General features: G+C 40.9%; 1 protein-coding gene across 1 annotated transcript in view; it reads right to left on the bottom strand.

Moving 5' to 3' along the window:
* The window catches only part of ASB15 (ankyrin repeat and SOCS box containing 15), a 41809-nt gene extending 25109 nt beyond the window's left edge, over nucleotides 1-16700 (bottom strand). Inside the window, exons 1-3 of the mRNA XM_004008024.6 lie at nucleotides 16625-16700; nucleotides 8049-8117; nucleotides 74-210 (exon numbers count right to left, since the gene is read on the bottom strand). Coding sequence (XP_004008073.2) covers nucleotides 74-180 — 107 coding nt within the window. The 5' untranslated portion in view covers nucleotides 181-210; nucleotides 8049-8117; nucleotides 16625-16700. The remainder of the gene's footprint in view (nucleotides 1-73; nucleotides 211-8048; nucleotides 8118-16624) is intronic.
* Nucleotides 16701-17675: the final 975 nt, after the last annotated feature.

Below are 17675 nucleotides of genomic sequence, written 5' to 3'. Positions count from 1 at the left end.
AACATCATTCATTTGATCTTACAAAAAATGAATGCCATGAAGTTTAGTTGAGGATCATCAATTTGAATGTTACCTTTCAGGATAAAATACAGTCTTGCTGGCTTCAATAGATTCTTGAATACTGAGCTGAACATCATAACTTGTAAGATGATCTTCATCAGGGTCATCATTAGCATCCATGACGGGATATAATTTCGAAGCAGGCAATTTCTTATTATCAGCAAAAGCCACAGAACAGCATATAGAGTCAACACGAAAGAGGCAAAATGAAAAATACATTCACCTTTCCTCATTTAAAAAGATACAGAGGTAGATAACATTTAGTTTATCTTTTATATGTATAAAATGCCCATTCTAACTTTTGAAACCTTTGATTACCTGTCCTTTAAGTGTCTGCGTTTTCTGGTTTTTCACTTTCTTTTGAGTAATGACTACAGTTGGGCTTAGAATGACTTTTCCTACATTTCTGACTTACACTAATTTGGCCCATCATTTCCTCAAGACATTGCTCTACATAACACATTAGAAGTTTAAAACTCTGAGAAGACAAACAAAGGAAGGAATAAAGAACAATTAGCCTTTCTCTTTGCTGTTTTGCTGCTAAATTGCATCCCATCCTTTTTGGATCCCATGGACTGTAGGTCACCAGGCTTCTCTGTCCCTGGGGCTTCCCTGGAGGAATACTGGAGTGGGTTGCCGTTTCCTTCTCCAGGGGATCTTCCCAACCCAAAGATGGAAGCTGTGTCTCCTGCATTGGCAGGTGGATTCTTTGTTACTGAGCCACTTGGGAAGTCCTTCACATTCTTTACTTTTTCTTTATTCTCTGTCCTCTGTGTGTGCTTTTTCACTGATTTAGTTCTTTCTACTCCCAAAGTGGTTTGAGTTGACTGCCTTGAATTGCAGTTATTTCTGTATTTGCATTCAACTCCTTCTACCAAAATCACTCTTGGAGGTGAGGGGTTCTATGTGACTCATCTCTGCATCACCTACAACTCTAGAAGGTGCTTGGCATAAGGAAGCGTCCCAGTGAACATCTGTTGAATTAAAGTTGAGAGAACGGAACGTCACAAACATAGTGACCTAGCTCTGCCCTCAGGAAGTTTGATGGTGTACATGGAGAAGACACAAAGGTAACTTTAAATAGAAGGCACTGACAACTTTCAGCCCTGTTCTCCCTGAGAAAACACTGTCTAGTCTCACAATGAAGTGAACAGCTTTCAGAAGTCCAGAACTTTAATACAAGAGAGGATTAATCTGATAAAAATGGTTTTAAGCGCTTGAAGAACTTCCTTACTGACCAGATGGGTTTGATAGATCATGTGGCTCTCTGGATGCTCCCAGAAATCCACATTTACAGACTTGGGCTACCTGTGTTCCTGGCTGTAGAAAGATCCTTTCTCCCACCTTGGCAGAAAGGCATCCCTAATGCAGTTAGGGATGCTGGAGTACTAATGTAAGGGAGCGGTAAGGACCTGCTTTATCCAGTGAGGTTTAAATGTGGGAACTGGCAAACACAAAGCTGAATTAAAACTGAATTCTTGCTTTTGAAGAAAACAGTCAAAACAGAAAAACTTCTGGACTGACTTATTTAATTTATTGATGGCTGTTTCAGTTTTCTCCCTAATCCATGTTTCAACCAAATCAGAGCCACCACGAATGGGAGCGCAGGTTGCACACAGCGCAAGTGCTCCTGGCTGATAAAATCCAGCCAAGCCTCCCCGACATGAGCTATGCCCGCTGGCAGGCCACTCTGCACACCCCAAGAAAGCAGCATTTTTCTTCATTTGCACCAAAGGGCTTATAGCCTGTGGGATTCCCCAACTCAGTCAAGCATTTTTTCACATCAGAAAGTTAAACAAACAGTGGCCAAGTTATTTAGTATTTTAGATAAAAAATGAGGAGAAACAGACATAACATCTTTTATCATCTAGTCTTCAATACTCTCCCAAAGTGGAAGGACCTCAGAATTTGGTTAGTCTCCTTCGGAAAGGATAGGGATACCATACCCATGATATTCATGAAATTTTATGCAGCTACTATTTGGTTCATATTTTCTTTTGCCTTGTTTTACAGGGAAAGTTCTAAGGTCTGACTGGGTCTCAGCATCATTTGAACAGTTAAAATTTGGGTCATTTTAACTCCATGGCCAGATCAGAGATCAGCCCTCCTATAGATTCCCCATTTCTTCCCTAGCACTGTTCTATTACAAGCTACAACTATTGACTGGCCCAGCTCCGCTGAAGACAAACACAAAAATATAGCTTATTTCTCATTGTCTTATTTCTTTCAGATATCAAATTAGAGGAGTATGTATCTCCCATTACAGCTGGATCAATTGCTTTACTTTATAAAGGGAAAGTTTAGTAAGTATACACATCAAAATAGTTCTACAGCTGCTTTGTCCTAAGTTGCTTCATCATGTCTGACTCTGTGACCCCATGGACTATAGCCCCCCAGGCTCCTCTTTCCATGGGATTCTCCAGGCAAGAATACTGAAGTGGGTTTCCTTCCCCAGGGGATCTTCCTCACCCAGGGATTGAACCCATGTCTCTTCCTGGCATTGGAACACATTTCTGCGTTGGCAAGCAGATTCTTGAGTGCTAGCGCCACCTGGGAAGCCAGTTCTACAGCTAGGTTGGCTGATAATCACAGGAAATTATTTTGAGCCATAACACTTTTCAAGCCAAAATGTATTATCTATGCAAGATTTTACATTGTCCAGTGTGTTATCAAGGGGAAAGTCACAAATAGTATTCGGTGGGAAATTTCCAAAACACAGTTGATTTTTGCTTTGCCTCTTCTTGCTGTTCAAATCTTAAGGGCAGTTCTATACATGCTGACAGTCAAGGTCTCTGACCTGCGGACAGACTGCACATGAACTCAGTGGCATCATGACTTTATTGCTTATTGTTCTGCACCAGTGGCCTTACTATAACCTTGAAACAGAAAGGGGAGAAAAGTGATAATATTTGGAGGATGTCCATGAGATAGTAATAGCACTCCACTAAGCATGTCGCTCACACCAGGGTATCTTAGCAACCCTAAAAGCTTGACACATGGGCTTGGGACCCTATTCACCAAATAGACTCAGATGGCATTTTAAAAAATTTATTGCTTATCATTATTTATTGTTCATTATCTATCTCTTCCACCTAGAATGTACTGTAATCAGTAGAGAATTAGTCTACCTTCAGAGACTAGGAAAGCAGTATCTCAAGGTACAGAGACTCTAAACACATGTTGAAAGAATGGAAAAAATGAATGAATGAGCTAATAAATGAACTTAACATAATCTAGGCTCTGCTTTATTCTTAGAACTAACCATTTTTTGTATGGAGAGTCTTTATTCTGACAGGAACAGTTTTAAAGTCTCTATTGAATTTGTTATAATATTGATTCTGCTTTATGGTTTAGTTTTTTGACTATGAGGCGTGTGGGATCTTAGCTTGCTGACCAGGGATCGAACCTGTACACTCTGCGTTGGAAGGTGAAGTCTTAAGCATAGTACCATCAGGGAAGTCCCTGGAGTCTTTATTCTAATTAGATGAATTTGATTACCCATTCTGTGTTAGGCTTCATTTTTCGCCCTTCTGCGCTTTCATGTCTTCTGTCTTATCTCACTTGATTCACAAGGCCCTCCCAGCTACTTCACACTCATGGTCCCCACAGCCTCAAGCCTGGCTCCAGCCACTCCTCCTGTGGAAACCTTCGGTGAATTCTTGAATTCCTCTCTGGTCCTTTTAATCCCTGAGTATCTCTGCTCACCTGGTGTTTTCCAACTGAATTTACAATCATTTTGTATTAGTTTTGCAAGTTCTTTACATTTTTGTATTTTGTATTCTCACCAGGACTATTAATTTTCTGAGGGGAATAAAGTCTTGACTTTTCTGTCTCATATATCTTTTCTCTTTGCTCCCACTCCTAATCAACTATAGGAAATGGCTATTCTCAGGGTCACTGGAAAACAGCTGTTGACTCATTACTGGCAGACAAGTCCTGAGTGTCTTCAGGTAGCAGGACTGGATGATGAAGTTAGATGCATGGCATCGCCTGTCGCCTCTCTCACTAATGTCACGTGGTGATGGGGGGAGGATCGCACAGCTCTGGGATTAGTAATAGGATACAGAGCCTTTTGCCTATTTAAATCACCAGCTTAACGCTAAACCTGCTTGAAATTTAGCCTTCCAGTACGTGAGATATCACAGACTCCTTACTGCAACAGTTCCCAAACTTTTGGGCACCAGGGACTGGTTTCATGGAAGACAATTTGTTTTCACAGACCAGGGCTGGGGAGATGGTTTTGGGATGATTCAAGTGCATTACATTTATTGTGTACCTTATTTATATTCTTATTACATCAGCTCCACCTCAGATCATCAGGCATTAGATCCAGGAGGTTGGGGACCCCTGCTTTAGAGAACTGAGTTGCTCTGTGAAAAGTTCTTTTAAATGTCTTTTAACTACCACCAAGAAGGAAATTATCTAAAACTCTTAACTCTTCTGTGGGCTTTCCTGGTGGCTCAGATGATAAAAAAAATCCACCTGCAACGCAGAAGACTCAGGTTAGATCCCTGAGTTAGGAAGACCCCTAGAGAAGGGAATGGCAACGCACTCCAGTATTCTGGCCTAGAGAATTCCATGGACAGAGGAGCCTGGCATGCTACAGTTCATGGGGTCACAAAGAGTTACAACTGAGCAACAAACACACAACAACTGTTTGGTATCTCTAACAACAGCAGGATCTCAATGGAGAGAAAACTCTTACTACTACATGGAGCAACCTCCATCTAAAACAAGCTGTCTTCAACCTTTTCCTGAAAGCTTTGGATGAAGGTGTCAGGCAGACAATCAAAGAAGCATCAGTGGAACAGAACCAGAGACGTCAAGATGCAGAGGAGGGCAAAAGGAGAGCCTATCTACTGTCAGGCTTTGTTTAAAACTATTCAAACAAAGCACCAGCCAGCAGTCTGAGAAAGGGCCAAATAATATTTGACATCCTTCAAGATTGCCGGGAGAAATATCAATAACCTCAGATATGCAGATGACACCACCCTTATGGCAGAGAGTGAAGAGGAACTAAAAAGCCTCTTGATGAAAGTAAAAGAGGAGAGTGAAAAAGTTGGCTTAAAGCTCAACATTCAGAAAATGAAGATCATGGCATCTGGTCCCATCACTTCATGGGAAATAGATGGGGAAGCAGTGGAAACAGTATCAGACTTCATTTTTTTGGGCTCCAAAATCACTGCAGATGGTTGATTGCAGCCATGAAATTAAAAGACGCTTACTCCTTGGAAGGAAAGTTACGACCAACCTAGACAGCATATTCAAAAACAGAGACATTACTTTGCCGACAAAGGTCTGTCTAGTCAAGGCTATGGTTTTTCCAGTGGTCATGTATGGATGTGAGAGTTGGACTGTGAAGAAAGGTGAGCACCGAAGAATTGATGCTTTTGAACTGTGGTTTTGGAGAAGACTCTTGAGAGTCCCTTGGACTGCAAGGAGATCCAAACAGTCCATCCTAAAGGAGATCAGTCCTGGGTTTTCATTGGAAGGACTGATGCTAAAGCTGAAACTCCATTACTTTGGCCACCTCATGCGAAGAGTTGACTCATCTGAAAAGACCCTAATGCTGGGAGGGATTGAGGGCAGGAGGAGAAGGGGACGACAGAGGATGAGATGACTGGATGGCATCACCGACTCGATGGACATGAGTCTGAGTGAACTCCGGGAGATGGTGATGGACAGGGAGGCCTGGTGTGCTTGATTCATGGGTTCTCAAAGAGTTGGACATGACTGAGCGACTGAACTGAACTGAATTGAACTGAAGACATATTCATGAGAGCCCCACTTCTCTATCTAGATGATTGACTCTTTCTAGATAACAGTTTGTCAACCTTGTTCTGGAAAAGCCCACTATTGAAATTTAATTATTCTCAAAGTAGCTGATATATGAAATAATTGGGACAATCCTAATGGAAAGTTAGCCTTTTCACTTCAGGCACTGGTTAATCTTGCTTTGACCACCTGACAAGAAGAGCCAACTCATTAGAAAAGACCCTGATGCTGGGAAAGATTGAGGGCAGGAGGAGAAGGAGACAATAAAGGATAGGATAGTTGGATGGCATCACCGACTCAACAGACATGAGTTTGAGCAAGCTCCAGGAGATGGTGAAGAACAGGGAAGCCTGGCAGGCTACAGTCCATGGGGTCACAAAGAGTCCGACGTGACTGAGTGACTGAACAAAGCAAATCTTTCTTAGAGTCAGGAACATGTTTGATGAAAGCAATGGATTCTCTCTCCAGAGGGATGTATGTCACTCAAAAGTTTGCATAAAATTGTAGGGCATTTATGGGTTCTCTGAAGCCCATTCTTGTGTCCCAGTCTAAGAACTACTAAATTAAGGATTTCCAAATGCATTATTCAGAGACCAGGAATTATTCGTTTACTTTCAGAATGGACTGAGTGAAATCCTAGATTTAGATAGTGGGAAAGAATAACTTTGGTAATCATAAAAATGGTGGTTATAATAATAGTGAGGGCTTGCTTTGTTTCCAGCACCATGTAAAGCACTTTGCCTATGCTGTCTCGCTTTAAATCCTCCAGTTCTACTTTCTAGGTATTAGAGATTCATCGTGCAAAAGTGGAAACTTAGACTTCCTGAGGTTAAGAGACCCACCCATTGTCACAGAGCTGATAAGTAGAGTCTGGACAGAGAATGGTACCTTCATTTTAATGTCTTTCCAGAGCTGCAGGAAAAAACCCCCACAGTATGTTGTCCTTAAAAGAAAGCATTCTGATCTTGTCAGCCAGCTCTTGATGACAATAACTTCCAAAAATAAAACATAGCTTCCAGGGATACATGAGTCTTTACCGTTGACTCTGTGCAATAAGGCTTTGTTTTGCTTAGGGGGGATGTGGTGTCCTAAACTTGCTTTCACTCTGTATTCTTTTCTAAACATTACTGTCTAAAAACTTGGATCAACATTCCATTTGGTGCCTGCCTGAAGTGGCCGGGGGTTGGGACAATGTTACAGGATATGAGGCAGAGGTGAATATGGGTATATGATGCCTCTCAGCCCTGAATTCTCTAAACCACCCTCAATCCACAATTCAGGCTTCTCCTCTACTGTTGATAAGTGTGTGAGGCCTCTCAGTCCTTCCCCTGAAACATGGGAGCTCCCAGAACATGGGCTCAAGGTTCTCCTTTTACCGGGACCAGAGCCAACATAACTTTGTCCCCTGTGAACTGTCTGGTTGGCTTGTTTCCGATTACATTAAGTCTTCACCCCTCTCACTCACATGCTCTGTCTGGGGCATAAAAAACTGAAACCATCTCTGTGGGTCCTAAACAGGGCTGGCCTTAAGAGTTCCCAGAGTGGACAGGTGCTTCCATGATGCAAGGAAGGACTCTGTGTTCATAAATATCACCCTGCCCCAGCACCTGTCACACCAGTGCAATTCTGTTACATCAGTGAGCAATTCTGTCCTTTGTGGCTTATTGTTCCATCTTCCAGTTGCCCCTTTTAAAGCGCCAGTAGCACCATAGTGGCCCCCAGTGTAGAATCAGGATCTCTTGGAATAGTTGCTGAGGGTTGAATGGGATGGGGAAGATGGTAAACGATCTAAGACTGAATCTTGGTGGCTTCCCTGATGGCTCAGACAGTAACGAAAATCTACCTGCAAAGCAGGAGACCGGAGTTCGATTCCTGGGTCTGGAAGATCTCCTAAAGAAGGGAATGGCAAGCTACTCCAGTATTCTTGCCTGGAGTATTCCATGGACAGAGGAGCCTGGCAAGCCGTTGTCCATGGGGTCACAAAGAGCTGGACACAATTGAGCAACTAACTCTTTCACTTTCATTAAGACTGAATCTAGGGGGAGGTAACAGGAGAGGATAAGAAAAGGGCAATACAGTAAAATTTGGTTTTCTTTATACAGGGCTAGCCCAATTCCAAATGCTCTGAGGTTCTGCTGTTTGAAACAGGGGCACGGGGGCAGGGGGGCAGGGGGTAGGGGCAGTGCTGATATTCTGAGGACATTTTCTTTTACCTTGAAACTGCTATGGTCCCAGAGAAAATCATCCACTGGAGATTCCAGAGAGAATCATCAGGATTCGTCCTACGAGAAGAGTAGCTTTAGTTAAAAGGCGTTGTCACATTTTGGTTTTGTGAAGATTTCACAGTTAGTGTATGCAAAACAATACTCATTTTCATTTTTCTGCACTTTGACCATTCACTTGTGTAATTCTGAAGACATACAGAAATAAATAAAATGTTGCAACAGTTTTGTTTTTTATTTGGTGGCTACACACGTTTGCTTCTTCAGAATCCTGTAGTACAAAGCGGCAACTCAGCTTTATTAGGCTCATTTCAGCAACAGAGTCAGTGAGCCCCCAAGAGATTTCAGGAGGAGGTAAAACTGTCGGAATTGGTTTCTAACACACAGACACAAGTAACTTCTATCTACAAATAATAAGTCACAGTCATTCCCTCTTCATGATATTTGTCTTTTAGAGAGAAATCCTATGGATGACAGGGAGACTTCTTAACAGCACAGCTAGTTCGATTCTACTTTTTATGTTGCCTTAAAATGTCTTCAAGGCTTCCTTAGTGGTTCAGTGGTAAGGAATATGCCGGCCATGCGGGTGAGCTACACTCCATGGGGTTGCCAAAGAGTCAGACACAACTCAATGACTGAACAACAGCAACAAAATGGCTTCAACATTTTAGAAATGATATAGAAAGCCAAAATAGATATATTTTTCTCTAGACACTACATATGATATCTGGTATGTAATAAGAATTCACTATGTATTTGCTGAACGAGTAAAAAATGGAATGATCAAATACACACTCGTAAAATTAGCAAAAAGATAGATTAAGCTTGTGTTTTTTCTCCATGTCACACATATGTTTTTGCCAAGTTCACTTCCAATTTCAGGACTGCACTAACTTAGGCTTCATTTCTAGATAAATACACTATGATAAAGCCTGTCATACTAGTTTTCTTTATCTCTAGTTCCATATTACAACATTAGACATTTTTACTCCATAATATTGATTTCCAAGGCAATTTCAATCATGACAGATGGAGGAAGATGGCATACTATGCAACGATAGGTTTTATGTGGCATGGCCTGTGAAGAGGCAAATTATTCATCAGTTCAGTTCAGTTCAGTCACTCAACTCTTCTAGTACTGGAGTTTCAGCCGTCTTCTACAGTTAAGCATCAATTCTTCAATGTTCGTGATTTTCATGGCTGCAGTCACCATCTGCAGTGATTTGGAGTGTGCAAACCAGGTGCCATGACCTTTGTTTTCTGAATGTGGAGCTTTAAGCCAACTTTTTCACTCTCCTCTTTCACTTTCATCAAGAGGCTTTTTAGTTCCTCTTCACTTTCTGCCATAAGGGTGGTGTCATCTGCATATCTGAGGTTATTGATATTTCTCCCAGCAATCTTGATTCCAGCTTGTGCTTCTTCCAGTCCAGCATTTCTCATGATGTACTCTGCATAGAAGTTAAATAAGCAGGGTGACAATATACAGCCTTGATGCACTCCTTTTCCTATTTGGAACCAGTCTGTTGTTCCATGTCCAGTTCTAACTGTTGCTTCCTGGCCTGCATACAGGTTTCTCAAGAGGCAGGTCAGGTGGTCTGGTATTCCCATCTCTTTCAGAATTTTCCACAGTCTATTGTGATCCACACAGTCAAAGGCTTTGGCATAGTCAATAAAGCAGAAATAGATGTTTTTCTGGAACTCTCTTGCTTTTTCCATAATCCAGTGGATGTTGGCAATTTGATCTCTGGTTCCTCTACCTTTTCTAAAACCAGCTTGAACATCTGGAAGTTCATGGTTCACATATTGCTGAAGCCTGGCTTGGAGAATTTTGAGCATGACTTTACTAGCGTGTGAGATGAGTGCAATTGTGTGGTAGTTTGAGAATTCTTTGGCATTGCCTTTCTTTGGGATTGGAATGAAAAGTGACTTTTTCCAGTCCTGTGGCCACTGCTGAGTTTTCCAAATTTGCTGGCATATTGAGTGCAGCACTTTCACAGCATCATCTTTCAAGATTTGAAATAGCTCTACTGGAACGCCATCACCTCCACTAGCTTTGTTCGTAGTGATGCTTTCTAAGGCCTACTTGACTTCACATTCCAGGATGTCTAGCTCTAGATGAGTGATCACACCATCGTGATTATCTGGGTCGTGAAGATCTTTTTTGTACAGTTCTTCTGTGTATTCTCGCCATCTCTTTTTAATATCTTCAGCTTCTGTTATGTCCATACCATTTCTGTCCTTTATCGAGCCCATCTTTGCATGAAATATTCCCTTGGTATCTCTAATTTTCTTTAAGAGATCTCTAGTCTTTCCCATTCTGTTCTTTTCCTCTATTTTCTTTGCATTGATTGCTAAGGAAGGCTTTCTTATCTCTTCTTGCTATTCTTTGGAACTCTGCATTCAGATGCTTATATCTTTCCTTTTCTCCTTGGCTTTTCGCTTCTCTTCTTTTCACAGCTATTTGTAGGGCTTCCCCAGACAGCCATTTTGCTTTTTGCAGTTCTTTTCCATGGGGATGGTCTTGATCCCTGTCTCCTATACAATGTCACAAACTTCCGTCCATAGTTCATCAGGCACTCTGTGTATCAGATCTAGTCCCTTAAATCTATTTCTCACTTCCACTGTATAATCATAAGGGATTTGATTTAGGTCATACCTAAATGGTCTAGTGGTTTTCCCTGCTTTCTTCAATTTCAGTCTGAATTTGGTAATAAGGAGTTCATGATCTGAGCCACAGTCAGCTCCTGGTCTTGGTTTTGTTGACTGTATAGAGCTTCTCCAACTTTGGCTGCACAGAATATAATCAATCTGATTTTGGTGTTGACCATCTGGTGATATCCATGTGTAGAGTCTTCTCTTGTGTTGTTGGAAGAGACTGTTTGCTATGACCAGTGCATTTTCTTGGCAAAACTCTATTAGCCTTTGCCCTCCTTCGTTCCGCACTCCAAGGCCAAATTTTGCCTGTTACTCCAGGTGTTTCTTGACTTCCTACTTTTGCATTCCAGTCCCCTATCATGAAAAGGACATCTTTTTTTGGTATTAGTTCTAAAAGGTCTTGTAGGTCTTCATAGAAACATTCAACTTCAGCTTTTTCAGCATTACTGGTTGGAGCATAGACTTGTATTACTGTGATATTGAATGGTTTGCCTTGGAGACGAACAGAGATCATTCTGTTGTTTTTGAGATTGCATCCAAATACTGAATTTCGAACTCTTTTGTTGACCATGATGGCTACTCCATTTCTTCTAAGGGATTCCTGCCTGCAGTAGTAGATATAATGGTCATCTAACTTAAATTCACCTATTCCAGTCGGTTTTAGTTCGCTGATTCCTAGAATGTTGACGTTCACTCTTGTCATCTCTTGTTTGACCACTTCCAATTTGCCTTGATTCATGGACCTGACATTCCAGGTTCCTATGCAATATTGCTCTTTACAGCATTGGACGTTGCTTCTATCACCAGTCACATCCACAACTGGGTATTGTTTTTGGTATGGCTCCATCCCTTCATTCTTTCTGGAGTTATTTCTCCACTGACCTCCAGTAGCATATTGGGCACCTAATGACCTGGGGAGTTCCTCTTTGGTATCCTATCATTTTGCCTTTTGATACTGTTCATGGGGCTCTCAAGGCAAGAATACAGAAGTGGTTTGCTATTCCCTTCTCCAGTGGACCACATTCTGTCAGACCTCTCCACCATGACCTGCCCGTCTTGGGTTGCCCTGAGGACTTGGCTTGGTTTCATTAAGTTAGACAAGACTGTGGTCCTAGTGTGATTAGATTGACTAGTTTTCTGTGAATATGGTTTCAGTGTGTCTGCCCTCTGATGCCCTCTTGCAACACCTACCATCTTACTTGGGTTTCTCATAGATGTGTTATTCATAGATGTGTCCTTATCACAAGCTGGCATGATAACTTGATACTTTTAAAGACTCACCCTTTTGTCTTTAATTCCAAGAATTTATCTTACAGAGATTCAGAGATGTGGAAGAAGATTTGTATGTGAAAATTGTTCATCACAGGCATAGTTGAACTGCCAAATCGTTAGAAACAATATAAAATGTCCAACAAGAGGGAATTTGTAGAAGATATTATTGTGCAGTCAAGCTATGGGAAACTATACAGCTATTAACATTCACATCCTTGAAGAATATTTAATACTGTAGATAAAGTATCATATAAGAGAATGAGGTTCATGTAATCAGATACGACCAGACACTGTGAGGGAACTATGACTGACTTTATCGAGCCAAATCTTACAAAATCTTCCAGAAAACAGGCCTGATATCTGGTTCATGGGGTAAATCTTATAGGTGGTAAGATAGATCGCTTCCTGGCAGGCCAGACTTTGTGAGGTCGAGAGGAGAGAAAATTGCCCTCATTTATAGTAAAGCAGAGAAGGAGGATCCATGCAATGCAGGAGATCTGGGTTTGACCCCTGGATTGGGAAGATCCCCTGAAGAAGGGAAAGGCTACCCACTCCATTATTCTGGCCTGGAGAATTCCATGGACTGTATAGTCCATGGGGTTGCAAAGAGTCGGACACAACTGAGCTACTTTTACTTCTCTTAATACTTACTAGGGAAGAAGGAGCAGAAATCTGAAAGACTGATCCATTTACATGAGTCATCCAAGCAAAGGTTTCATCACCTAAGTTATTGTGCCATCTGCATGAGACCAGATTTATTTTGCACTGATCAGTGAGTGGCAGCTCCTGGGGATGGTGAAGCCAGTTACAGATTATAAAATAGCTGCACTCTATTTATACAATTTTATTACACAATTGAGGTGTAGGGTGAGTAAAATCTTCTGATTATATTGCTGCTGCTGCTGCTGCTAAGTCGCTTCAGTCGTGTCCGACTCTGTGCGACCCCATAGACGGTAGCTCACTAGGCTCCACCATCCCTGGGATTCTCTAGGCAGGAACACTGGAGTGGGTTGCCATTTCCTTCTCCGATGCATGAAAGTGAAAAGTAAAAGTGAAGTCGTTCAGTCGTGTCTGACTCTTCGCGACCCCATGGACTGCAGCCCACCAGGCTCCTCAGTCCATGGGACTTTTCAGGCAAGAGTACTAGAGTGGGGTGCCATTGCCTTCTCCACAACAATAAAAATAATATCTTTAGACCTTAATAAAAAATGTGCATATATACACATATATGTACATGTACATATACAAAAACATATATTGTTATTGTTGTTTAGTCAATAAATTGTGTCTGACTCTGCAGCCCCATGGACTATAGCCTGACAGGTTCCTCTGTCCATGGGATTTCCCAGGCAAGAATAATGGAGTGAGTGGTCATTTGCTCCTTCAGGGGATCTTTCTGACCCAGGGATGGAACCTGCGTCTTCTTCATTGTAGGCAGATTCTTTACCACTGAGCCACCAGGGAAGTCCAAATACATATATACATACACATATATTCTCTCTCTAAAAATATTTGTTCCTGGAAGGTTTCACTGAACACGGTAGAACTTCCTGTTTGCTCCCACGCATGCTCGGATGCCCAGTCATGTCAGATTCTTTGTGACCTCAGGGACTGTGGTCTGTTTGGTGCTCATCAAATCCTTTTCTATTCAAAACTCAAACGATAATGAGTCATTGCATTTCTTCATATGTTATTTTGAAATCATATACAGGCTATTGATTTCTTTCTTCTGGAGACAGTAGTTGAACCTGCCTTCCTGGCTTAGCTGCCTTATTAGCTGTGTCTGACATGTTGCAAGTAGTCAAGAAACATTACCTGTTACCTGTTATTATTCTGTGACTGAACCCCTCTGGAACAAGGAGGTAGAATTCTAGGGATTGTCTGGTGGTTTGAGCTCTAATCCTTATCTTAGGCAGGTTCTCTGGCACACTCATTATTTTATTTCCGGGGCTTCCCTGGTGGCTTAGATGGTAAAGAGTCTGCCTGCAATGCAGAAGACCTGGGTTTGATCCTTGGGTCAGGAAAATCCCCTAGAGAAGGAAATGGCAACCCACTCCAGTATTATTGCCTGGAAAATCCCATCAAGCTGCCATAAGGAGCCTGATAGGTTACAGTCCACAGGGTCGCAAAGAGTCAGACACGATTAAGCGACTTCACTTTCTTCTTTCTTTCTTTTCTCTAGAATCACCAGACTTCAGAGCTGAAGACCATTAGGTAAGCCCCACTTGTAAATTCCATTTACAGATGCTGTCTAGAAATTGTCCAGCCTCAGCTTGAAAAGCAAAGTAGCAGGCAGATTACTATACCCCACACAACCCTTCATCTTGGGCCAGCTTTAACAATTGGAAAATATATTGAACTTGAATCCACCTCCTCAAATCAGTATTCTATACTCCTAGTTCTATTTTTCAGAGCCACGCTGAGAAAATATTTGTCCTCTGCTACATGAGGGGCCTCAGGAAGGCTGCCAGTCTGCACTGAACCTTCTCCGCCCAGGCCTGGACAACTGTTCCTCCTGTGAACAGTTTACCTCCCTCCACCATGTTGATTGCTTTCCTGTAAACACACTTGTTTATCCATCTCTTTCTAAAAGCAGCTCTGGACCATGGACTCTGAAGGCAACACAACAGCTACTGTCACACCAACACAACATTAAGCGGCTGTGACCACTTCCCTTTTGCTGGACACTGAAGAGGTGTTAATTTAACCCCCATTCAGATGAGTTTGGGGCTCTCATGTTACAGACTTGATTTGGATTCCTGTTGCCCTAAATTCTACATGTCATTTTTTCCATCCACTTTATTGCTGCACAATTCTATACAGGACTCTCTATTTAGTCCTATTACATTTATTTCTTTCTTTTGGACTTGACGTTTATCTCAATCAGCTAAAAGAAAATGCATTTTCTATCCTCCAAGTATTACTGTTATATTTGCAAGTCTTCTATGTCTACCTGCTCCATTAATAATGACAAATGTTGAACAGAAACTGGCGTAGGACAGTGGTTGATGTTGATCTATTATTTAGCACCCTTTAAGAAAGGCTGTTTATCCATTTACAAATCCTCCCAAAGACACCACGTCTAGTATTAATGTCTCCTTTTTGATAACAAGACCGTCGTCAAGAGATACTGTCAAATATCTTGTTGAAATACAGATACATAGTATCTACTACGTTCTCCTTCTCCACTGAGACAAGAAAGCAAATGAGGAACACTGACTCACCAGTTCTCAATAATTATTATTAATTTCTCTTAGGAATTTCAGATCATCCTATTTGTTTATTCAAAAATATTCAATATCTGCTATATTTCAGGCACACTGCTAGACACCAGACAATAGGATCCATGCCTTAAGGATTTGCTGCCTTTAAATAATGCATTCTCCCCAGAAACAACACCAATATCTGCCCTTCCTTCAAAGGTTTAGCAGAGAGTTAAGCACACAGGAGGTCCTCAATAAATATTTGTTTTATCAATTTTGATAATTATTATATGTAATATCTATTAAGTGCCTCCCTGTGACATGCATTAGGCTAAGTATGCTAAATAGATTATGTCATATAATTTCTATGACACATTTTCCTCTCATTTTACAGATGAGGAAACTGAGGCACACAATGGTTAGGTAATTTGTCCAAGCTTGAATATCTACTGAGTGATGGAGATGGAGATGTGAACTGAGGCATTTGACATTAGAGGTCACACAACTTGACCCTTGTACTGTAACTGATGACTTGCCTACTCGGAATTAATACCAAAGGATCTTATTCTATAACCTAAATATTCATAAGCCTCAGAAAAAATTTTCTAATGAGTTTAAGCAAGCAACTAGCAAACTACCAAACAACTCTAGTAAAACTAAATATTTTAGGTATGTTTTCATTCAAAACAAGGTATTTCCATTAAAAACAACAAAGTGTAGAATTACGATATTTTATGACAATTATACAAAGTTCTCAGCAAAAAATGTGTTTAAAAAAGTGTTCTCTGTGCACACTGCTGTTTCCTAGGAACCATTTTATTTTAGATGTAGAATGTTCCTTAGAAATTACCTGTTCACTGAAGAATCAGGTGAGTGATGGTCTCAGATAAGTTCTAAGGACTTTCCAGCCTCCAGACTCTATGACTGAACTTCCAGAAGTTAATTTACAATTCTATTGAGTTCCTTTGTTTTCCATCTGACTTAAAAGAATTTAAAGGAATTTTAAATCTGAATATAAATTAATTTTAAAAATTTAACTCATTTTTTTGTTATGTGATTTTAAAAAGCCTTGAGAGAAATTTAATTATTTACAAAAATCATTTAGTTTTTTCTCAGAAACCAAAGCTAGCAAAGACATTCCACAGTGTATATATTGATACTTATAAGCATATTCATTCTTGATCTGCTTTACTCATGATGCTATTTTTTATCAAGCTTAATAATTATGCAATTGAGTTAATATTCTGTAAACAAACAAAACAACCCTGGCTTTATTCTATACTTAAAAACGCCATTGACAAGCAAACTGACAAGTGATCAATCAGAAAGAAGGTAATGACAAGTGATCACAATACATTTCCATCCTTCAAAATATTCCCGATACTAAACTACTGAAGCTAGTTGATGAGGTACAGATCAAATATTTCATAATCTCACCTTTTGGAATGATCGTCTTGTCATTCTTATCCAGGGCCTTGCCTTCCTAAATCAGAGGAAGTGCCCTGGAGCCAATGTGTTCCTCTGTGTATCTAAAATTAAGTACCCAGTTGGTGGCTAAATTAAGCTCTGACCTTGTACAACTGAAACATGAGCGATTCCTGGCACACAGTGAAGTGCTACCCACCACTTCTCTGGACCCTCATCACAAGAAGCACACGGCCACAGAGGTGTAATAAGATTATCCAGATCCTCATTGGTTCAAAGAGCTCTCATGAAAACAAACGATCTGCCAACCCGGGGTCCTTGCTGAAGGAACACAGCAAAACCAGCTGAGTAAAATTTAAAAATATTTTAAAATCAGTGGTTCAAGAAACAAACCTGTGACTCTCTGTGTCTGCAGACTCCAGTCCACTTTTAGTCAATTTAAACACACATTATTTCTCATTCTTCATCTTTCAGACTCACGTCAAATCTCATTACATACAATCTTCTTGTTGTAGGAATCTACTGGTTTTGATTTGATTTGCATGTCAAAGCTGCCAGTCTGATACACAGATGGGGATATGATATGCAACGACACGTAATCTGATCAAGACTTCTAATGTCAAGTTAGAAAACATAGAAAGTGAGCAGCAGGGGTAAAGCAAGAGAAAATTCTTTCACTCGGGAAGAGTTGTTTGTTTTCTATTAAAAAAATAAAGTTTACGGTCTCACTGATTTTCTAATGAAAATAATCTGCCTGAAGTTTGTTTTGACATGGGTATCCTTGGATTAACTCAGTCACTGTCAGCATTCACAAAGCCATCTGGCTTCTGTCCCCACCACTCCACTAAAACAACTCGTCTCGAGGGTCTCATTGACCTGCTCGTGTCTAAGGCTGATGGACGCTCTTTGTTTCTTATTTTTCAGGCCCTCTATTGGGCTTCCTGCTCTTTCTCCCTCCCTCGTTTCCTGGAACTCCTACTCCCTTGGCTTCGGGGAGTACTATATGCATCAGTTTTTCTTTGTGCCTCTCTGATTTGTCTTTGTGTCACTCTGTACTTAGTGT

This window comes from Ovis aries, chromosome 4 (genome assembly GCF_016772045.2).
Source record: "Ovis aries strain OAR_USU_Benz2616 breed Rambouillet chromosome 4, ARS-UI_Ramb_v3.0, whole genome shotgun sequence".
Classification (NCBI taxonomy): Eukaryota; Metazoa; Chordata; class Mammalia; order Artiodactyla; family Bovidae; genus Ovis; species Ovis aries.
The sequence above is the reverse complement of the archived record's forward strand: the minus strand, read 5'-3'. Positions and strand labels throughout refer to the sequence as shown.